The sequence below is a fragment of the Salvelinus alpinus genome, chromosome 30, assembly GCF_045679555.1.
Source record: "Salvelinus alpinus chromosome 30, SLU_Salpinus.1, whole genome shotgun sequence".
In the NCBI taxonomy this organism is placed as follows: domain Eukaryota; kingdom Metazoa; phylum Chordata; class Actinopteri; order Salmoniformes; family Salmonidae; genus Salvelinus; species Salvelinus alpinus.
Genome location: NC_092115.1, coordinates 28,045,439 through 28,070,369, shown reverse-complemented (window position 1 = coordinate 28,070,369; position 24,931 = coordinate 28,045,439). Strand labels below are relative to the sequence as shown.

At 41.0% G+C, this 24,931-nt stretch overlaps 1 protein-coding gene across 2 annotated transcripts in view; it reads left to right on the top strand.

Annotated features, from left to right (window-relative positions):
• The window catches only part of LOC139560432 (solute carrier family 12 member 7-like), a 104,522-nt gene extending 86,380 nt beyond the window's left edge, over nt 1-18,142 (top strand). The window contains exons 18-26 of one of the 2 annotated variants that reach the window (XM_071377202.1): nt 1,696-1,891; nt 2,224-2,393; nt 2,663-2,794; nt 2,911-3,018; nt 4,008-4,142; nt 5,059-5,234; nt 5,655-5,669; nt 9,513-9,646; nt 12,212-18,142. In XM_071377202.1, the coding sequence (XP_071233303.1) occupies nt 1,696-1,891; nt 2,224-2,393; nt 2,663-2,794; nt 2,911-3,018; nt 4,008-4,142; nt 5,059-5,234; nt 5,655-5,669; nt 9,513-9,646; nt 12,212-12,303 (1,158 nt within the window). In that variant the 3' untranslated portion in view covers nt 12,304-18,142. The remainder of the gene's footprint in view (nt 1-1,695; nt 1,892-2,223; nt 2,394-2,662; nt 2,795-2,910; nt 3,019-4,007; nt 4,143-5,058; nt 5,235-5,654; nt 5,670-9,512; nt 9,647-12,211) is intronic. The other variant, XM_071377203.1, reaches the window with a different exon arrangement.
• Nucleotides 18,143-24,931: the final 6,789 nt, after the last annotated feature.

Below are 24,931 nucleotides of genomic sequence, written 5' to 3'. Positions count from 1 at the left end.
TGCATAGTACAATGGCAAGAAAAAGTATGTGAACCCTTTGGAATTACCTGGATTTGATCAAATTTGATCTGATTTTCATCTAAGTCACAACAATAGACACACATAGTGTGCTTAAACTAATAACACACAAATTATTGTATTTTTCTTGTCTATATTGAATATATAATTTAAACATTTACTGTGTAGGTTGGGGAAAGTATGTGAACCCCTAGGCTAATGACTTCTCCAAAAGCTAATTGGAGTCAGGAGTCAGCTAACCAATGAGACGAGATTGGAGATGTTGGTTAGAGCTGTCTTGCCTTGTAAAAAACACTCACAAGAAGCATTGCCTGATGTGAACCATGCCTCGAACAAAAGAGATCTCAGAAGACCTAAGATTAAGAATTGTTGACTTGCATAAAGCTGGAAAGGGTTATAAAAGTTTCTCTAAAAGCCTTGATGTTCATCAGTCCGCGGTAAGACAAATTGTCTATAAATGGAGGAAAAGTTCAGCACTGTTGCTACTCTCCCTAGGGTGGCCGTTCTGCAAAGATGACTGCTAGAGCACAGCGCAGAATGCTCAATGAGGTTAAGAAGAATCAGCTAAAGACTTACAGAAATCTCTGGAACATGCTAACATCTCTGTTGACGAGTCAACGATACGTAAAACACTAAACAAGAATGGTGTTCATGGGAGGATACCATGGAAGAAGCCACTGCTGTCCAAAATAAAACATTGCTGCACGTCTTAAGTTTGCAAAACTGCACCTGGATGTTCCACAGTGCTACTGGCAAAATATTCTGTGGACAGATGAAACTACAGTTGAGTTGATTGGAAGGAACACACAACACTATGTGTGGAGAAAAAAAGGCACAGCACACCAACATCAAAACCTCAACCCAACTGTATGGTGCAGGGAGCATCATGGTTTGGGGCTGCTTTGCTGCCTCAGGGCCTGGACAGCTTGCTATCATCGACGGAAAAATGAAATCCCAAGTTTATCAGGAGAATGTTAGGCTATCTGTCCGCCAATTGAAGCTCAACAGAAGTTGGGTGATGCAACAGGACAACGACCCAAAACACAGAAGTAAATCAACAACAGAAGAAAATACGCCTTCTGGAGTCCTGACCTCAACCCGATTTTGAGATGCTGTGGCATGACCTCAATAGAGCAGTTCACACCAGACATCCCAAGAATATTGCTGAACTGAAACAGTTTTGTAAAGAGGAATGGTCCAAAATCCTCCTGACCTTTGTGCAGGTCTGATCCGCAACTACAGAAAACGTTTGGTTGAGGTTATTGCTTCCAAAGTAGGGTCAACCAGTTATTAAATCCAAGGGTTCACATACTTTTTTCACCCTACACTGTGAATGTTTACAGTGTGTTCAATAAAGACATGAAAATGTGTAATTGTTTGTGTGTTATTAGTTTAAGCAGAGTGTGTTTGTCTATTGTTGTGACCTAGATAAAGATCAGATCATTTTATGACCAATTTATGCAGAAATCCAGGTATTTCCAAAGGGGTTCACTTACTTTTTTTCCCTTTTTTTTTCTTGCCACTGTATTCTTGCATCAAATGTTTCATCCACTATCGGTATTTTGCAAGTGTATTTATGGGGAACTGTATTTATTTTCACTTTCCCATCAATTCATCCTCCTCTTCACTCTTTCATTATATTTTCTCCTGATGTTTTTTTGTCTTTTCTTGGTGCAGAACGTTAAGTCGGCCATGCACGTGGAGCGTACCAAAGGTTTCTGCCACGTGGTGGTGTCCTCTAACCTGCGGGATGGTTTCTCCCACCTGATCCAGTCGGCAGGGCTGGGGGGCATGAAACACAACGCCGTTCTCATGGCCTGGCCTGGGGGCTGGAAACAGGCTGAGGACTCCTACGCCTGGAAGAACTTCATTGGTACACACACCATACTCTAGTATCCTCCACAGTACACACCATCGTTTGCTATACTAGTCTACAGTAGATTTAAGTAGAATCAAGTATGTCATACTAAGTAGCCTCTTGTGACGACATCCACATACATTTGAAAAATTAAGCTAGCTTAGCTACCTATTGAGATTTGGTTTTAGGTTCTGAGAACATTTTTGTATGTTTATGGGCAGGGTTAAGAGTTTTTCCTGACCAAATGACCTGACCAGAATCAGTCAAAACTGTGGGGCCTAATTATGTGGGTTTCTTGCACTGATAACAATACAAGCAGTACAGTAAATATCCTCCTTATCCCACAGAGACGGTGAGAGAGACTACGTCAGCCCATCAGGCCCTGCTGGTTGCTAAGAACATTGACAAGTTCCCCTGCAACCAGGACCGCCTGGGGGAGGGCACCATAGACGTGTGGTGGATTGTTCATGATGGAGGTCTTCTCATGCTGCTGCCTTTCTTACTGCGCCAACACAAGGTATTGTGGCATTGGCACCATATGCCTTTGGGTACTGTATACTGTTGCTTTGTAAAAAAGAAAAAGAAAAAAAATGAACAAGAAAAAAATAAATACACACTACATTCTAATGGTGGCCAGATAAAAAAAATATGTTAATTGCAGTGGGCCATTAAACAATTTCCACAACTGATATTGGACTGAAGCACTATAGCATTTAGAACAGTTTCATAGACAGTTTCATAGTTTCTTTCCCTTTTTTCTACCTCTCTGTTCCTTGTCCGTCCCAGGTGTGGAGGAAGTGTAAGATGCGTATCTTCACAGTGGCTCAGATGGATGACAACAGTATTCAGATGAAGAAGGACCTGCAGATGTTCCTGTATCACCTCCGTCTCAACGCTGTAGTGGAGGTGGTGGAGATGGTAAGCAGCTGCACTCACACTTAATCATACCTGCTATTGTATTAATAAGAAACCATTTGTCAAGGGTTTTGCCCCTGTTTTTGTTGTTGCCAGTTTCTTTGTATTTCTGTCCTCAGCACGATAGTGACATTGCAGCCTTCACCTATGAGAAGACCCTGGTGATGGAGCAGCGCTCTCAGATGCTGAAACAGATGCAGCTGTCCAGAACCGAGCGAGAGAGAGAGGTAATGTGATGCTCAACTCTGTCAGGTTCTGTTTAACCCACAGGAGGCTGGTGGCACCTTAGTTTGGGAGAACGGGTTCATAGTAGTGGCTGGAATGGAATCTATGGAATGGTATCAAACTCATCCTGTGTTTCCATGTGTTTGATACCATTCCATTTACTCCATTCCATCCATTATTATGAGCCGTCCTACCCTCAGCAGCCTCCTGTGGTGTAACCAAGTGATTCAATAGTGGACAACAAAAAGGAAACGCCGCACACTGCTGCTCACGCTCCCAGGTGATTTTATATGGAACAACATTTCGACCCTTCATCAGGCATCCATATCCAGGTGGGGGTGGAAGGTCCTATATGTAGGGGCAGTACTCAGTGACATCACATAATGAAACGGGAGGTAAAATTAAATAACATTGGTTCACAATGTTAACATTCAATGTATCAAAATATATGATCAAACACAAGAAATGTGATCAGTATTTACAGCAACATATATATATATATATATATATTAATTCAATTAGGATAAGAAACACAATATGTACATTTTGAAACTATAAAGGGTTTAAGTCAAATCATTGTTGTAAATAAAATCACCTGGGAGCATGAGCAGCAGTGTGCAGCGTTTTCCTTTTTATTTTCCATGAGTTTGCCTACAACTCCAGCACCTGCAGAAAATACCTGGATGTGTGTATGTTCTTCAGCTTTTGTACAATAGTGTATAAAACCTAATTACATTGACAAGCAAACACATGGTCACTGCTTTGAATGTTGACTGTAGGCCTATGCACAGTGTTCAAATCAAAGACGGGGACAAAGGTTGCACTTCACACACGGGATAGATTATATTTGTGTTCCTTCCTGTTACAGTAGTTCTTAACTTCCTTGTTGTTTGTGGCTCGTAATATGGACCGACTGTTGTGACATTTTGGCCTGTCCTGATTTCCTGCTGCTGTGTTGGATGTTCTGGGCTCGCATCGGGTTGGGCTTCAGATTCAGAGCATCACAGACGAGTCACGTAACTCCATCGAGAAGAAGAAGTCATCCATGGTGGAGACACTACAGGCCTCAAACACACTACAGGTCCCAAGCCTGTCCATATCCATGGACATACGGGAGGATGAGGAGGTAGCCCAGCAGCCATGTGATGTGTCTGCCTCAGAACCATCCCATAAACATCCCATAAGCATCTCCCTTCCCTCTCCACCCTCTAGCCCATCCTCATACCTGTATCTGACATGGACAGAGCCATAGTTATTAAGTATATATTTTTTTAAATAGCTGTGATTTGTCAATTCTTGAGGAAATCTTAAGGAATGACTAAGGTGTTCCAGTAAAAGCGTACCCCAATACTGTATGCGTTTCTGGAATCAGCGCCCTGAAGCATTTCTCTGAATGAATATGGCTGTGGCAAAAGAATGAAAGAGAACTGAATTATAGGATTTCTATGGCTGTGGTCCTCTTGTGTCCTTGTCACCCTACTCCTGCATCCACTTACCTGAGAGTTATTGGCTCAGTAACTTTGTAGCAAGTATTACACTTAGATATTTTTACAACGATCTTCTTAGAACCAAAAACTTAGAACGTTCTTGGTACGCTGGCAAAACCGCCAACCCCAAACTTTCAACTTGGATTAGAAATGTAATCCCATTTTTCCTAATCGTTTCCATCATTTCCATTTTTCAACTTCACTTCGATTTATTTGTAGTATGTTTTATTATTGTTTGCTATAGTACACTTTATTTTGTTTCTATGTCATGCATTGTTTTTATGGAGCTTTGTTATTTTAACGTTGAAGCATTGAAATGTCCAGTAATATTTCATGCCTTTTCCATGGAGTAGACAGATGAACGAATGCAACCATGAGAATGTCATCCATAATCCATTTTGGATCTATTGCTTGGATTAACATTATCATTCTTGCCGATAATGCAAAACATAAGGATAGTCTCCATTCTACAGTTGTGCCAGCCTCCTGAGGAGGAGGCACCGCTTTGTTTAGCATCCTGCCTGGGTCTGTAGTGACACAAGTGTTATCCCCCAGTCTCAGCTCATCACTAAACTGGGCACTAAGTCCCACGCCAACCTCAGTGACACAGCTACCGCCACGCCCGACCACCATGTCCACATGACCTGGACCAAAGACAAGCTGATCGCCGAGAGGAACCGTAAACGCGGTGAGCCGAACATGGGCGTGAAGGACCTCTTCAATATGAAACCGTAAGTATCTCCCCTAGAGGCCCAAGGCTCACACTGCAGTACACTGTCAGACATACCACTTTCACACTACTGAGCCGAACTGAGTCTTGCTGTTCTGTACTGGCCTGGTTATGGTAGTGTGAAAATGGTATTAGCACTGCCAACAGAAACTACTCAATCCATAGATGCACCTGTCTAGTGCACATATAGAATAATGGTTACAATAGCTACAGTACTGTTACATACTTAAAATATCTAGACATAGTATGATGTACCTTGACTTGAACTATACTCTGTTCTCAGGATGTTCAGACTAGTCTGTACTCTATCATTGATGCCCTGTTCTCCCTATTTGTGTCTAAAATGTGTGATTAACCATGGTGAGATGTATATATTATAAACATACCTAAGTCGTTCTATGTTTTGTTTCTTCTCTTCTAGAGAGTGGGAGAGTCTGTAAGTCAAGTTTCCCTTAGTCTTAAGTATCTGTGTGTGATCCCTTTTCCCCCTCATGTCGTGACCTTATAGTTTTTCTTAGAGCAACGAGGGGTGTGTGGTGTCTTTCTTCACTTCTCTCCTCCTCTTCTAACAGCATGTATAGTACTCTCTCAGTTAATTTACGTGGAAAAGATAACATTCACTCAGCATGTGTGACCTTGCCTAACTTGGTTAGACTATTTTATACATGCTTATAATGGTAAGCATATATACAGTACCAGTCAAAAGTTTGGACACACCTACTCATTCAAAGGTTTCTTTATTTTTACTATTTTCTACATTGTAGAATAATAGTGAAGACATGAAAACTATGAAATAACACATATGGAATCATGTAGTAACCAAACAAATCTAAATATATTTTATATTTGAGATTCTTCAAAGTAGCCACCCCTTGCCTTAATGACAGCTTTGCACACTCTTGGCATTCTCTCAACCAGATTCATGAGGAATGCTTTTCTAACAGTCTTGAAGGAGTTCCCACATATGCAGAGCGCTTGTTGGCTGCTTTTCCTTCACTCTGCGGTCCAACTCATCCCAAACCATCTCAATTGGGATGAGGTTGGGTGATTGTGGAGGCCAGGTCATCTGATGCAGCACTCCAGCCCTCTCCTTCTTGGTCAAATAGCCCTTACACAGCCTGGAGGTGTGTTTTGGGTCATTCTCCTATTGAAAAACAAATGATAGTCCCACTGAGCGCAAACCAGATGGGATGGCGTATTGCTGCAGAATGCTGTGGTAGCCATGCTGGTTAAGTGTGCCTTGAATTCTAAATAAATAACTGACGGACCAGCAACGCACCATCACACCTCCTCTTCCATGCTTCACGGTGGGAACCATACATGCAGAGATTATCCATTCACCTACTCAGCGTCTCACAAAGACACGGCAGTTGGAACCAAAAATCTCAAATCTTGACTCATCAGACCAAAGGACAGATTTCCACCAGTCTAATGTCCATTGCTTGTGTTTCTCTGCCCAAGCAAGTCTCTTCTTTTTATCGGTGTCCTTTAGTAGTGGTTTCTTTGCAGCAATTTGACCATGAAGCCTGATTTTATGCAGTCTCCTCTAAACAGTTGATGTTGAGATGTGTCTGTTACTTGAACTCTGAAGCATTTATTTGGGCTGCAATCTGAGGTGCATGTAACTCTAATGAACTTATTCCCAGCAGCAGAGGTAACTCTGGGTCTTCCTTTCCTGTGGCGGTCCTTATGAGAGCCAGTTTCATAATAGTGCTTGATGGTTTTTGCGACTGCGCTTGAAGAAACTTTAAAAGTTATTGACATTTTCCAGATTGACTGACCTCCATGTCTTAATGTAATGATGGACTGTAATTTCTCTTTGCTTATTTGAGCTGTTCTTGCCATAATATGGACTTGGTCTTTCACAAAAATAGGGCTATCCTCTGTATACCCACCCCTACCTTGTCACAACACAACTGATTGGCTCAAACACATTAAGAAGGAAAGAAATTCCACAAAGGGACTTTTTACAAGGCACATCTGATAATTGAAATGCATTCCAGGTGACTACCTCATGAAGCTGGTTGAGAGAATGCCAAGAGTGTGAAAAGCTGTCATCAAGACAAAGGGTTGGCTACTTTTTTTAAAATTGTTTACCACTTTTTTGGGGTACATGATTCCGTATGTGTTATTTCATAGTTTTGATGTCTTCACTATTATTATACAATGTAGAAAATAGTACAAATAAAGTAAAACCCATTGAATGAGTAGGTGTGTCAGCTTTTGACTGGTACTAAAAATACAGTTGAAGTCGGAAGTTTACATACAGTTAGGTTGGAGTCATTAAAACTCATTTTTCAACCACTCCACAAATTTCTTGTTAACAAACTATAGTTTTGGCAAGTCGGTTAGGACATCTAATTGGTGCATGACACAAGTCATTTTTCCAACAATTGTTTACAGACAGATTATTTCACTGTATCACAATTCCAGTAGGTCAGAAGTTTACATACACTAAGTTCACTGTGCCTTTTAAACAGCTTGGAAAATTCCAGAAAATTGTGTCATGGCTTTAGAAGCTTCTGATGGGCTAATTGACATCCTTTGAGTCAATTGGAGGTGTACATGTGGATGTATTTCAAGGCCTACCTTCAAACTCAGTGCCTCCTTGCATGACATCATGGGAAAATCAAAAGAAATCAGCCAAGACCTCAGAAAATAAATTGTAGACCTCCATAAGTGTGGTTCATCCTTGGGAGCAGTTTCCAAACGCCTGAAGGTACCACGTTCATCTGTACAAACAATAATACGCAAGTATAAACACCATGGGACCACGCAGCCGTCATACCGCTCAGGAAGAAGACGCGTTCTGTCTCCTAGAGATGAATATACTTTGGTGCGAAAAGTGCAAATCAATTCCAGAACAACCGCAAAGGACCTAGTGAAGATGCTAGAGGAAACCGGTACAAAAGTATCTATATCCACAGTAAAACAAGTCCTATATCGACATAACCTGAAAGGCCGCTCAGCAAGGAAGAAGCCACTGCTCCAAAACCGCCATAAAAAATCCAGACTACGGTTTGCAACTGCACATGGGGACAATGATCGTACTTTGTCCTCTAGTCTGATGAAACAGAAATAGAACTGTTTGGACATAATGACCATTGTTATGTTTGGAGGAAAAAGGGGGATGCTTGCAAGCCGAAGAACACCATCCCAACCGTGAAGCACCCCTACAACATGATGCTGCCACATGGGTGCTTCACAACTTATTGTGGGAAGCTTTGGAAGGCTACCCAAAACGTTTGACCCAAGTTAAACAATTTAAATACTAATTTAGTGTTTGTAAGTGTAACGGATGTGAAATGGCTATCTAGTTAGCGGTGGTGCGCGCTAATAGCCTTTCAATGGTTGACTTCACTTGCTCTGAGACCTCGAAGTAGTGGTTCCCCTTGCTCTGCAAGGGCCGCGGCCTTTGTGGAGCGATGGGTAACGATGCTTCGTGGGTGACTATTGTTGATGTGTGCAGAGGGTCCATGGTTCGCGCCCGGGTCGGGGCGAGGGGACGGACTAAAGTTAAACTGTTACATAAACTTCTGACCCACTGGGAATGTGATGAAATAAATAAAAGCTGAAATAAATCATTCTCTCTACTATTATTCTGACATTTCATTTTCTTAAAATAAAGTGTTGATCCTAACTGACCTAAGACAGGGAATTTGTACTAGGATTAAATGTCAGGAATTGTGAAAAACTGAGTTAATGTATTTGGCTATGGTTTATGTAAACTTCCGACTTCAACTGTATCTAACAAATATGCCTTGATGCTTAGGTAAGTGAGGCGTGATATTATTCTTGTCAAATCAACAATTACTTCTGCCTGCACTATTCCTTAACTAGATTTAGTTAAGCCTACTGTTACATGCAGTATCAACATGACATTACTCCTGATCCATGTTATATCAGTATAATCTATAGTATGGCTATACTGTAGCATGTCTATGGAGACATTTGTTATACATTACTTAGGGTAGCTAATTGGCTTACTGTACATTTTGTGATTACAATTTTGCGATGATACCGTCAAGTCACGTATCATGAATGCTTATGACAGGTGTGCTGTCATGTTTATAATAGAAGCCTGTAGTAGGATATAAGGCATACCATGCATCCCAAATGGCACCCTATTCCTTATATAATGCACTACATTTGACCAGGGCCTGTCAGGCTCCGATCAAATGTAGTGCGCTATATAGGGAAAAGAGTGCCTTTTGGGACTCAATCCAAGTAGAAGACATATAAGAGTTGTTGTTCTTGAGTTTAACCTGTTATTTTGTAGGAACCAGTCTAACGTGAGGAGGATGCACACCGCGGTCAAGTTGAATGAGGTTGTGGTCAACAAATCCCAGGGAGCTCAGCTGGTGCTGCTGAACATGCCTGGACCGCCCAAAAACAAGGGTGGTGACGAGAATTGTATCCTTTTTTTAAACCACTAGTATACTCTGAACTGGATAACGGAGTGTCCACTGTCTGAGTCAGTATCATCTTACAGTAATAAATAGACTGACAGGGACTGAAGCTATAATGATGTACAGTGCTGTGAAAACATATTTTCTCCCTTTTTACGATTTTCTCTGTTTTTGCACATTTTTCACACTGAATGTTAACAGATCTTCAACCAAAACATAATATTAGATACAGGGAACCTGAGTGAACAAAAAACACAAACATTGGATACCTATTTATTTATTAAACAAAATTGAGCAACACTCAGTTCCCCACACTCAATTCCCCTGTGTGAAAAAGTATTTATCCCCTTACACTCATTAACTAGTTGTGCCACCTTTAGCTGCAATGACTGCAACCAAACGCTTCCTGTAGATGTTGATCAGTCTCTCAAATTTCTGTGGAGGAATTTTGGTCCACTGTTCCATGCAGAACTGCTTTAACTCAGCGACATTTGTGGCATCTTTAAAAAAAAAAAAAAAAAATATTAACTAGGCAAGTCAGTTAAGAACAAATTCTTATTTTCAATGACGGCCTTAGGAACAGTGGGTTAACTGCCTTGTTCAGGGGCAGAAAGACAGATTTTTACCTTGTCAGCTCGGGGATTCGATCTTGCAACCTTTCGGTTACTAGTCCAACGCTCTAACCACTAGGCTACCTGCTGCTTTTCAAGCATGAACTGCTCGTTTCAGGTCCTGCTACAACATCTCAATTGGATTTTGGTCTGGACTTTGACTAGGCCATTCCACAATGTTATATTTGTTGCTTTTAAGTCATTCTGATGTAGAATTTGTGTGTTTTGGATCATTGTCTTGTTGCATGACCCAGCTGGGCTTCAGATCACAGACGGATGGCCTGACATTCTCCTGTAGAATTCTCTGATACAAAACAGAATTCTTGGTTCCTTCAATGATGGCAAGTTGTCCAGGTCCTGAGGCAGCAAAACATCCCCAAACCATCACACTACCACCACCATGCTTGAACTTTGGTATGAGGAGCTTATTGTGGAATGCAGGGTTTTCGCCAGACATAAATAAGGCATACTTTTATGACTGCTGAATACCAACTATCAATCACAGATCATTTATTTTCAGGTAGAGATACCTCGCGAAGCAACTGCTCGCTATCCCTCTCGAGCTCGCATTCTTTTCTATTCTCTCTCCCACACTAACCTAACATAGCATGTGTAAAATAAACACACACACCGGACAAGTAGAAACGCAATGGATTATGATCATTGCAGTTAATTACCACGTTTTCTGTGCTAAACTACACTTCATGACCAAATGTATGCTCGTCAAACTTCTCATTCCAAAATCATGGTCATCAATATGGAGTTGGTCCCCCTTTTGCTGCTATAACAGCCTCCACTTTTCTGGGAAGGCTTTCCACTAGATGTTGGAACATTGCTGTGTGTACTTGCTTCCATTCAGCCACAAGAGCATTAGTGAGGTCGGGCACTGATGTTGGGCGATTAGGCCTGGCTCACTGTCAGCATTCCAATTCATCTCAAAGGTGTTTGATGGGGTTGAGGTCAGGGCTCTGTGCAGGCCAGCCAAGTTCTTCCGCACCGATCTCGACAAACCATTTCTGTATAGACCTAGATTTGTGCACAGGGCCATTGTCATGCTGAAACAAAGTTGGAAGCACAGAATCATCTAGAATGTCATTGTGTGCTGTAGTGTTAAGATTTCCATTTCATGAAGCTCCTGGCGAACAGTTCTTGTGCTGACATTGCTTCCAGAGGCAGTTTGGAACTTGGTAGTGAGTGTTGCAACCGAGGACAGGTGATTTTTTTTTTTAATGCGCATACAGCACTCGGCGGTCCCGATCTGTGTGCTTGTGTGGCCTACCACTTCACGGCTGAGCTGTTGTTGCTCCTACACATTTCCACTTCATAAAAACAGCACTTACAGTTGACCATGGCAGCTCTAGCATTGCAGAAATTTGACATACTGACTTGTTGGACAGGTGGCATCTTATAACAGTGACACTTCGAAAGTCACTGAGCTCTTCAGTAAGGTCATTCTACGGCCAATGTTTGTCTATGGAGATTGCATGGCTGTGCTCGATTTTATACACCTGTCAGCAAAGGGGTGTCCACATACTTTTGTAAAAGTGTATATAGACATTGGTCAATTAGTTAAAAAATAACCTACATTTCTAGTAATCTCTCAGCACTAGTGTTGCGTAACTTTTCAAATTAAATAAATTAAATAAGTATACAAATGTTATTTGTTCACGCAGGTTCCCTTTATTTAATATTTGGTTTTGGTTGAAGATCTGAAAACATTCAGTGTAAAGAATATGCAAATATAGAGAATCCGAAATACATTTTCACGGAAGGCATTGTACATAGGCATGAACTGTTGATGAGGAACTGCTTGAGGCGTCTGCATCTAAATAAAACTCCATACTTTTAGGTTATTGCCCCCATTACTTTTACTTTTGACATTTCAAATCTCTGTACCATTAGTACTCTTCCACGTCAGTGTCTATGCGGTTGTTTCTCCTTGACCCCATGGCCTGTAGACATGGAGTTTCTGGAGGTTCTTATGGATGGACTGGACCGTGTGCTGCTGGTACGTGGCGGAGGCAGGGAGGTGATAACAATCTATTCCTAGCGCCAACAGACACGGGCGGGTATGGTGCAGCCTCAGAGAATCCGGCGAGGTCATCCGGACAAATGGCTGGGCCTCAGCCTCCACCACAGTGCCAGGAGAGGAGTGCGTCGCCCCTATACTGTAGTATGGGAGGACAGTAGGGGGCTGCCTCCACACGCGGAGCAGACTAAGCACACACTGCTGCTGACTGGAGGACAACAGTGGGCACTCTAGATAATCTTTCCATTTCTTATTGTCTTCCGTTCAGGTTTTCCATGTCAGTCGTTAGGAATAGGAATTCTTTCAGTAGAACAAAGTGCATAAGTAATGATATTAGGATGATAGAGATGTCCTCGGATGACATGGCTCAGGACTCTAATGTAGTATGGTCTAGCCTAGCTGACATAGGATGTAGCTTGTAAGTCCAGATAGTAGACGGGTGTTTAAATTCCAGGTTAGGCAGCCTAATGTGGTTGTGCTCTTGAGTGAGCCACTTGCCCTGTAGTGCACTACTTTTGACGAGAGCTCTTATGGGCCCTGGTCAAATGTAATGCACTATATCGGGAATAGGGTGCCATTTGGCAGAACTGGCCTTAGGCATAAGCGGTCGCGTAGGGCCCCACAGCCTCTTGTGAACAAAAAGGGAACTTAGTCGGGTCTCAACTTTCTGTTATACACAAGGTGAAATTTAAAAATTTGGTTGTGCTTCATTATTTCAGTCATAGACCGTCACTCGGTAAACAATGTCAGCCAAAATTGTTTTTACTTATTTTTGTCAATATATATTTTCTTTTAGGGGGTAGATCAGCTTTAATATCGCAGATAGATTGTGGCTTCCAAACTCCCATATATTTTTATATATATTATACAGTACCAGTCAAAAGTTTGGACACGCCTACTCATTCCAGGGTTTTTCTTTATACACTGCTCAAAAAAATAAAGGGAACACTTAAACAACACAATGTAACTCCAAGTCAATCACACTTCTGTGAAATCAAACTGTTTCACATGATGTTGTGCAAATGGAATAGACAAAAGGTGGAAATTATAGGCAATTAGCAAGACACCCCCAATAAAAGAGTGGTTCTGCAGGTGGTGACCACAGACCACTTCTCAGTTCCTATGCTTCCTGGCTGATGTGTTGGTCACTTTTGAATGCTGGCGGTGCTTTCACTAGTGGTAGCATGAGACGGAGTCTACAACCCACACAAGTGGCTCAGGTAGTGCAGCTCATCCAGGATGGCACATCAATGCGAGCTGTGGCAAGAAGGTTTGCTGTGTCTGTCAGCGTAGTGTCCAGAGCATGGAGGCGCTACCAGGAGACAGGCCAGTACATCAGGAGACGTGGAGGATGCCGTAGGAGAGCAACAACCCAGCAGCAGGACCGCTACCTCCGCCTTTGTGCAAGGAGGAGCACTGCCAGAGCCCTGAAAAATGACCTCCAGCAGGCCACAAATGTGCATTGCCTTCAGGTAACCTTCCACAAGCTTCCCACAATAGGTTGGGTGAGTTTTGGCCCATTCCTCCTGACAGAGCTGGTGTAACTGAGTCAGGTTTGTAGGCCTCCTTGCTCGCACACGCTTTTTCAGTTCTGCCCACAAATTTTCTATAGGATTGAGGTCAGGGCTTTGTGATGGCCAATCCAATACCTTTGTTGTCCTTGAGCCATTTTGCCACAACTTTGGAAGTATGCTTGGGGTCATTGTCCATTTGGAAGACCCATTTGCGACCAAGCTTCAACTTCCTGACTGATGTCTTGAGATGTTGCTTCAATATATCCACATAATTTCCCTCCTTCATGAAGCCATCTATTTTGTGAAGTGCACCAGTCCCTCCTGCAGCAAAGCACCCCCACAACATGATGCTGCCACCTGTGTGCTTCACGGTTGGGATGGTGTTCTTTGACTTGCAAGCCTCCCCCTTTTTCCTCCAAACATAACAATGGTCATTATGGCCAAACTGTTCTATTTTTGTGTCATCAGCCCAGAGGACATTTCTCCAAGAAGTACCATCTTTGTCCCCATGTGCACTTGCAAACCGTAGTCTGGTTCTTTTATGGTGGTTTTGGAGCAGTGGCTTCTTTCTTGCTGAGCGGCCTTTCAGATTATGTCGATATAGGACTCGTTTTACTGTGGATATAGATACTTTTGTACCGGTTTCCTCCAGCATCTTCACAAGGTCCTTTGCTGTTGTTCTGGGATTGATTTGCACTTTTCGCACCAAAGTACGTTCATCTCTAGGAGACAGAACGCGTCTCCTTCCTGAGCGGTATGATGGCTGCGTGGTCCCATGGTGTTTATACTTGCGTATTATTGTTTGTACAGATGAGCGTGGTACCTTCAGGCGTTTGGAAACTGTTCCCAAGGATGAACCAGACTTATGGAGGTCTACAATTTCTTTTCTGAGGTCTTGGCTGATTTCTTTTGATTTTCCCATGATGTCATGCAAGGGGGCACTGAGTTTGAAGGTAGGCCTTGAAATACATCCACAGGTACACCTCCAAGGAACTCAAATGATGTCAATTAGCATATCAGAAGCTTCTAAAGCCATGACATAATTTTCTGGAATTTTCCAAGCTGTTTAAAGGCACAGTGAACTTAGTGTATGTAAACTTCTGACCCACTGGAATTGTGACACAGTGAATTATAAGTGTTATTATCTGTCTGTAAACAATTGTTAGAAAAATGACTTGTGTCATGCACCAAGTAGATGTCCTAACCGACTTGCCAAAACTATTGTTTGTTAACAAGAAATTTCTGGGATGGTTGAAAAACGAGTTTTAATGACTCCAACCTAAGTGTATGTAAACTTCTGACTTCAACTGTATGTATGTATGTAATAGTTTTTTTTTTTTATTCAGCTAACCTCAATCCCTCACATCTATCTCTGAAGACCATCCAGTTTGATTTCTATTTGCCATATATTTTTAACTGTGCTGTTTCACAAAAGTTATGAACCTATGTACATTTTGCGGACACAGTATATTTTACATGAGTTATCTTGTTATTTTTAGACCCACCCTTCAGCTCCACTCAACCCTTTCCATATATCTCTGAACACCATCCAGTTTCTATTTGCCATATATTTTTCAGCTGTGATGTTTCACAAAAGTTCTGAAATGTTCTATTATTATAGTTTCTACAAATTGTAAATTAAAGATAGACATTTTTGCTAAGAGTATTATTGATCGATTGGCTATGACTTTTCAAATTAGCTAGCAGTGCTATTTGTAGTTAGCTCCAGGTAAATATTGCAATTCAAGAGCCATCCCTGAACCTGCGACCAAAAACAAGATACATATTGACAGCACCAAAACAAATGATCTAATGATTCTCTTTGCAGCAAAATGTGCAGACCTGGGACGGTTGTATCCCCCCCATATATATAACGTTCTATTGGTTGCAAGATTTTTGTATAATAATTTTAATTGAAAAAATGTTGAATCCGGAATTGTTTTGTGTATCAGTTCATAAACCATGTGCCATGAAATTGGTACATCAAAAATATCTTCCCGACTACTTTGCAGTCTGTATGGCACAGCTGTCAATTTTTGGGATCTTAAATGAAACTGGTATACTTTTTTATTTATTACAATTTTTTTTTACCAATTTTGATCTTTAATGAAGTTCCTTACTTTCTCCCCTTTCCACATGCCTCTTCCATTTTTGCGGTAATGCTGCAATTAGTTGGTTGTACAGCAGACATTTCCATATATTTTTGTTAGCTGCATGTGTGACTCCACCAGTCCTATTTATGATATCATTTTTTGTTTTTTTATCAATCAGTATATTTGAGTTTAACCATAATATTTGTTGTCATATTTGTTCTGTCTTTTCTGGTGGATTAAACTGAAATTGCAACCAACTTTCTATGGCTCGTTTTAAAAAATATCGATTTTTTTTCTCTTTGGAGATGATTCTATTTTCAAATAACCGAAAGTTACAGGTTGTAATCTGAATAAAGGGGAAAAGACTATTGAACATGGGGTGAGACATTCTTACGAATCTGCTTGAGAACCAGTTTTAAGTATAACTTGTATGACTGAAGCCTTTAGTGAGGTCTAATGCTTTAATATTTAATCATTTCTTCCCTCCAAATTCATATGCATTATATAAATAGGCCCGTTTAATTTTTTATCAGGCTTCCCATTCCAAATCAAATTTAATATTTTTTGCTCATATAATTTAAAAAACAAGTCGCAAGTGTAGGAAAGGCCAAACTGGGATATGACTAAAGAGTTAATCAGGGTGATTTTTGCACAAAGACAGGTATTTTCCTTTCCATGGTAGCAAGATCTTATCTATTTTGCTAACTTTCTATTAAAATGTATTGTAGTGAGAATTTCTTTATTTTGGGGATATGACTATTGAGTATGTCCACTTCACCGTCAGACCATTTTATGGGTAAACTACACGGTAATGTACACGGTAAAAGTTGTATTTTCTCTACGCCCCATGGCAAGATGTGTAGAATTGTATGAAATTAACTTTAAAACTTACATTTCTCTCCGCCTTCAAGAATAGGTCCACTAAAATGTTTTGCCTGGGAGGTGGGGGGGCATCCAAATATCGCTTAGGGCCCCCAAAAGGCTAGGGCCGGCCCTGCCATTTGGGACAGTCTATCATTTAGGTGTTCTACAGAGAATGAATGATACGTACAGGGTGTACAGTATATCCCAGTAACATAGTGTCCATGTCACATTTATCAGCACAGAATGATTTTTAAGTTGGCTAGTGCACTATAGGCCAACTGCTCAGTATGTCATTATTGTTTATTTTTTCAAGTCAGTAAATCAGGTGATGTCTACTTCTGCTCTTAACATATCACAGTGTAATAGGAAACAGTTGAATACCTTATTTAATTGTCTGTGATGCTGTGTATTGTGTTAGAGTCCAACTGTACTTGTACATTTCAATAGAAATGCAGCCATTGTGTGTATTGAGATCCTTAAAGTTTCTGGTATTGATTTATTTAATGTTGTACTCTATCTACACTCTGTTGATAGATTTTGGATGTGAATTCATGTACTGTATTTCCCGGGGTATACTGTAAACTATTATTTTGTCCCTGATGAGTATTGCAGGTAAACACAGGACTATGGGGTCGACATTGTTGCAACTACATGGTCGTACTCTCCCCTAGTGGTTATGCCGTATCTAGATGCGTTATGCTTGTTTGAATCCAATGTTGTGAGGTTACAGTGTGTTTGAGGGAGCCTGAATGTGTCTGCGATCTGCACCATATGCAATTTAGCAAGACATACTGTATGTCTTTTACAATATGAGTTAGCTGAATATGGAAGAACTATAAGAATATGACATGGTGTCTAAATCCATAATTTTAAGATAGATGGTAGATGAATGCAAAGATTGTTTGGCACTATAAATGATGATAACATACATTTGTTTGTGACGGTATTGCATGTTGCTGGCCTATTATATACTGTAATCCACCTCATGGAAATATAGTGGGAGATGCAAACATGTCTGCCGATTCTGCTCGCATGTGTACTAATATGAGCCCTATAGATTCAGATGGTCTATCTATAACGTGCCAAAGATGATATGAATGAATGAATATCAGAATGACCGAGTTCATGAATTTCAATGTAAAGTTATCAGTATATCAGTAGCATATTTAATTTGATAGTATAGCTGGAGTACATCAACAATCGTTAGCATAGTATTTACCGTTTCCTTTCATGTTCTTAAAGTTAAAGTAGACTCACCCCCCCCCCCCCGACCCTTTTTGTTTAAATGTGTTGAGAAAATGGACTGTTCAAAGAGATTTGACTGATGGGAATTTTTTATTTTAAATTTATGAAAATCCTGAAAGTAAATAAAATGTCTTTACCATTTCATATGTGTGACTCCAGACTAGAGGTTTCATTGAATTTGTAACAGCCTTTATGTGTATAACATGTGTATAATGTATGTAATGTCTGGGGTTATATACTGTAGTTGTACCAAGTTCATATTTTTATTCCTGGTTTGTTCAGCATGGGGCATTGCTTACAATAGAAAAATCGCAAAATATTTGACTGGCAGATCTTGATGTCAATCAGGATAATGTGAAGACCTCCCAATGTGAATAGCTTATACCTGGATACTGCATAGCCTACAGTGAATCCTGATAAATGCAAGGGCTTAGGATTCATGTAACAGTGTGCACTATACTGGATCAGTCAGTTATCAGGAGAAATTGAATAGGATGTCATTGAATTGGGACTGGAAAACAGTATTGCACTCAAAGTTTGTACTTTTATCCAACATCCCCTGTATCATACCATCATAACGTCTTGACATTAATTTGACAAGACTTTCCAACACTCACTTCAATTTGCATACCGCCCCAATAGGTCCACAGACGATGCAGTTGCCATCACACTGCACACTGCCCTGTCCCATCTGGACAAGAGGTATACCTATGTAAGAATGCTGTTCATTGACTACAGCTCAGCATTCAACACCATAGTACCCTCGAAGCTCATCATTAAGCTTGTGCCCCTTGCTCTCAACCCAGCCCTGTGCAATTGGGCCCTGGACTTCCTGACATGCTGCCCCCAGGTGGTGAAGGTAGGTAACAACATCTCCACTGATCCTCAACACTGGGGCCTGACAAGGGTGTGTGCTCAGCCCCCTCCTGTACTCCCTGTTCACCCACGACTGCGTGGCCATGCACACCTCCTACTCAATCATCAAGTTTGCAGACGACACTACAGTGGTAGGCTTGATTACCAACAATGACGAGGGCCCTTGGAGTGTGGTGTCAGGGGGAAAAAACTCTCACTCGTCAGCAAAACAAAAGAGATGATTGTGGACTTCAGGAAACAGCAGAAGGAGCACTCCCCCATCCACATTGACGGGACAGCAATGGAGAAGGTGGAATGTTTTAAGTTCCTCAGCGTACAGATGACGGACAAACTGAAATGGTCCACCCACACAGACAGTGTGGTGAAGGCGGCGCAACAGTGCCTCTTCAACCTCAGGAGGCTGAAGAAATTAGGCTTGTCACCTAAAATCCTCACAAACTTTTCCAGATGCACAATCGAGAGCATCCTGTCGGCCTGTATCACCGCCTGGTACGGCAACTGCACCGCCCACAACTGCAAGGCTCTCCGAAAGGTGGTGCGGTCTGCACAAATAATCACCGTGTTCAAACTACCTGTCCTCCAGAACATCTACAGCACCCAATGTCACAGGAAGGCCAAAAAGATCATCAAGGACAACAACCACCCGAGCCACTGCCTGTTCACCCCGCTGCCACCCAGAAGGCAAGGTCAGTACAGGAGCATCAAAGCTGGGACAGAGAGACTGAAAAACATCTATCTCAAGGCCATCAGACTGTTAAACAGCCATCACTAACAGAGAGTCTGCTGCCTACATACAGACTTGAAATCATTGGCCACGTTAATAAATGGATCACTAGTCACTAATAATGCCACTTTAATAATGTTTACATATCTTGCATTACTCATCTCATATGTTTATATCTATTGCATCTTACCTATGCCGCTCGGTCATCGCTCATCCATATATTTATATGTACACTACCGTTCAAAGGTTTGGGGTCATTTAGAAAGAAAAAAGTGTCCGTTAAAATAACATAAAATTGATCAGAAATACAGTGTAGACATTGCTAATATTGTAGCTAGAAACGGCTGATTTTTAATTGAATATCTACATAGGCGTACAGAGGCCCATTTATCAGCAACCATCACTCGTGTCTTCCAATGGCACGTTGTGTTAGCCTTTTAAAATGATAAATTTGAATTAGCTAATTGATCTTCTGTGAAGGGAGTAGTACACAGCATTGTACAGGATCTTCAGTTTCTTGGCAATTTCTCGCATGGAATGGCCTTCATTTCTCAGAACAAGAATAGACTGAAGAGTTTCAAAAGAAAGTTCTTTGTTGCTGGCCATTTTGAGCGTGTAATCGAACCCACAAATGCTGATGCTCCAGATACTCAACTAGTCTGAAGAAGGCCAGTTCTATTGCTTCTTTAATCAGAACAACCATTGTCAGCTGTGCTAACATAATTGCAAAGGGGTTTTCTAATGATCAATTAGCCTTTAAAATGATAAACTTGGATTAGCTAACACAACGTGCCATTGGAACACAGGAGTGATGGTTGCTGATAATGGGCCTCCTTACGCCTATGTAGATATCCCATAAAAGAATCAGCCGTTTCCAGCTACAATATTAATTTACAACAGTAACAATGTCTACACTGTATTTCTGATCAATTTGATGTTATTTTAAATGGACAAAAAATGTGCTTTTCTTTCAAAAACAAGGAAACTTCTAGGTGACCCCAAACTTTTGAACGGTAGTGTATATATTTTTATTCCATCCCTTTGTGTATATTAGGTAGTTGTGGTTGAATTGTTAGATTACTTGTTAGATATTACTGCACTGTTGGAACTAGAAGCACAAGCATTTAGCTACACTCGCAATAACATCTGCTTACCATGTGTACAGTGTATGTGACCAATAAAATGTGATTTGAACATGTAGCTGTTGAAGCACATCCTATTACATTTCCCATGATGATGTCCTTTTTCTGCTTGGGTGCTTTCCACTGGCAAGGCTTGTTATCATGTGGCTGGGAATCAATGCCTAACAACCTCTGAAACTATCCCAACAGCCCAGCACAAACAGCTACTGTGTTAAACCAACTATTATTATGTAAGTCCTTCCAGACAAAATGGTCACAGACAAAATGCTAACAAATGTTCTAGAAGAAGTGTATTGCATCTAACGACATGCATTTCTGTCCAAAGGCACATGAGCATTTAAATCAAGTAAGCCATGTTTGATGTTTTTTGTGTTTTCCCAATTAGGACAGTACAGCCACCAATTACTTGTCAGAGAAGCCTTCGCTAAGACTCTCCTCCCTCACAGACCATTCTCGAATATGGGTGTACTGTGAAGCGTGAACAAACCAGACAAATTAGGATTTGGCAGGAACTTCCAGAAAGACTAAGTTCTCCATGGTGTTTTGATTACCTTTATGGGTTGATTATTATTATCACAAGATTTTATGCAATTATTTTACACTTGACCCACTTATAAATGGCATGATGGGGGTGTTATAATAACATTTTAGCACTCTGCTAACATTATGCCACATTACTATGGGACCTAAATAGCCTTACACTATGTTTTGTGCTATTTTGTTTTTAGTCTGACTGGGGAAAAGAATCCTCTTTTTGCTCACTGGCTGCTTTTAGCGTCCTTAGAGAAATTATGCTGTGAGAACTAAACTGAACAGACTGATTTAGCATTTAGGATACAGAATGGGTTTGAGATCATACAGTCACATTAAAGAGGTTTTCCACTGGGCACAGATCGGTTACATCAATGTTGCTTCAATGTAATTTGTCAACGCAAATTAGTTAAAAAGTTAAATTTCAACTACAGGATTATGTCATCATGGTAACAAAATTTCAACAGACAAACAGAACACAAAAGGTATGTTGAATTTGTACCTTTAAAACAACCTCCGAGTTTCAACAGTACAGTTGAAGTCGGAAGTTTACATACACTTAGGTTGGAGTCATTAAAACAAATTTTTCAACCACTCCACAAATTTCTTGTTAAGTCGGTTAGGACATCTACTTTGTGCATGACACAAGTAACTTTTCCAACAATTGTTTACAGACAGATTATTTAATTTATAATTCATTGTATCACAATTCCAGTGGGTGAGAAGATTTACATACACTAAGTTGACTGCCTTTAAACAGCTTGCAAAATTCCAGAAAAGGCTGTCATGGCTTTAGAAGCTTCTGATAGGCTAATTGACATCATTTGAGTCAATTGGAGTTGTACCTGTGGATGTATTTCAAGGCCGACATTCAAACTCACTGCCTCTTTGCTTGACCTCATGGGAAAATCAAAAGAAATCAGCCAAGACCTCAGAAAAGAAATTGTAAACCTCCACAAGTCTGGTTCATCTTTCGGAGCAATTTCCAAACACCTGAAGGTACCACGTTCATCTGTACAAACAATAGTACAGAAGTATAAACACCATGGGACCACGCAGCCGTCATACCGGTCAGGAAGGAGACACGTTCTGTCTCCTAGAGATGAACGTACTTTAGTGAGAAAAGTGCAAATCAATCCCAGAACAACATCAAAGGACCTTGTGAAGATGCGAGGAAACCGGTACAAAAGTATCTATATCCACAGTAAAACAAGTCCTATATCGACATAACCTGAAAGGCCGCTCAGCAAGAAAGAAGCCACTGCTCCAAAACCGCCATAAAAAAGCCAAACTACGGTTTGCAACTGCACATGGGGACAAAGATTGTACCTTTTTGGAGAAATATCCTCTGGTCTGATGAAACAGAAATAGAACTGTTTGGCCATAATGACCATTGTTATGATTGGAGGTAAAAGGGGGATGCTTGCAAGCTGAAGAACACCAGCCCAACCGTGAAGCACGGGGTGGCAGCATCATGTTGTGGGGGTGCTTTGCTGCAGGAGGGACTGGTGCACTTCACAAAATAGATGGCATCATGAGGGAGGGAAATTGTGGATATTGAAGCAACATCTCAAGGCATCAGTTCGGAAGTTGAAGCTTGGTCGCAAATGGGTCTTCCAAATGGACAATCCTCCCAAGCATACTTCCAAAGTTGTGGCAAAATGACTTAAGGACAACAAAGTCAAGGTATTGGAGTGGCCATCACAAAGCCCTGACTTCAAACCTATGGAAAATGTGTGGGCAGAACTGAAAAAGCGTGTGCGAGCAAGGAGGCCAACAAACCTGACTCAGTTACACCAGCTCTGTCAGGGGGAATGGGCCAAAACTCACCCAACTTATTGTGGGAAGCTTGTGGAAGGTTACCTGAAAGGTTTGACCCAAGTTAAACAATTTAAAGGTAATGCTACCAAATACTAATTGAGTGAAGGGAAACTTCTGACCGACTGGGAATGTGATGAAATAAATTAAAGCTGAAATAAATAATTCTCTCTACTATTATTCTGACATTTCACAGTCTTAAAATAAAGTGGTGAACCGAACTGACCTACGACTGGGAATGTTTACTTGGATTAAATGTCATGAATTGTGAAAAACAGAGTTTAAATATATTTGGCTATGGTGTATGTAAACTTCCGACTACAACTGTACGTACAATGCTGTAAAATACAATACATGATTACAATACAGGTGGACGATGTTTGATTGCCATCCCAATGAGCGTAGAACCCTCCTTTAGGCCATGGATGAGGACTGCAATGATTTCAGTCCAGACCTACTGTATGTCAGACTTAGATTCTCCGTACCGAAAGGTTTTTCCCCAGGTGCATAAATATATTTACTGACATGATGAGACATTATGGACAAATGCTCAAGACAGGCTTGATTCAAACTAGTTCCTGCTAAACATTTTCTTTAATTTCTTTAATTTCATTATATTGTGAAAAATTACTTCAATGATCACACCTTTCGATCACACATGGGATCATTTTGAGTGGGTGAAGAGCGGTTGTAATCTCATTGATCAACGTCTCAACCAAATGCGACCTAGTTATCGCCATCACTTTTCCCACATTTTATGTTACAGCCTTATTTTTAAAATGGATAAATGTCCTCATCAAACTACACACAATGCCTTTAATTACAAAGCGAAAACAGGTTTTTAGAAATATTTCCAAATTTATTCAAAATAACAAACACCTTATTTACATTAGTATTCGGACCCGGCCAAACTGAGCAATCGGGGGAGAAGGGAGGTCAGGGAGGTGAACTGACAGAGCTCCAGAGTTCCTCTGCGGAGATGGCAGAACCTTCCAAAAGAACAACCATCTCTGCAGCACTCCACCAACCAGTCCTTTATGGTAGAGTTGCCAGACCGCAGCCACTCCTCAGTAAAAAGCACATGACAGCCCGCTTGGAGTTTTCCAAAAAGGCACCTAAATGACTCTCAGACCATGAGAAACAAGATTCTCTGGTCTGATGTACCGTAATTTCTGGACTATTGAATTAAAAAAAAAAGAGATGTATTTTGTACATAAATAAACCGCACATGTCTATAGGCCGCAGGTGCCTACCGGTACATTGAAACAAATGAACTTTACACAGCCTTTAAACGAAACACGGCTTGTAACAAAAATAAATAGGCTTTTAAACGAAACACGGCTTGTAACAAAATTTTTAAAAAAATAGCAGTAAACAGTAGCCTACCAAGAAAGTCATTGGTCACAAACTTCCTCCTCCTGTGCACTGAAACCACTGAAGTCATCTCCTTCGGTGTCGGAGTTGAATAGCCTCAGAATTGCTTCATCCGATGTTGGATCGTTTTCATTGTCGCTCTCGTCACTTTCATCCGGAGGCAAATTCCCCGCTGAGCTCATGCTGCCCTCTTCAACACGCAGCAGTCCAGCCTTTCGAAACCCGTTGATGATAGTGGATTTTTTGACAATGCTCCACGCTGTCAGGACCCACTGGCAGACTTGACCATAAGTTGCTCTTCGCATGCGGCCCGTTTTAGTGAAGGATTTCTCCCCACTTGTCATCCAAGCCTCCCACTGAACACGGAGCGCCACCTTAAATGCACGATTTACACTGATGTCGAGTGGCTGCAAATACTTTGTTGTGCCCCCAGGAATCACAGCTGGAATTGAGTTTGTTCTCTTGATG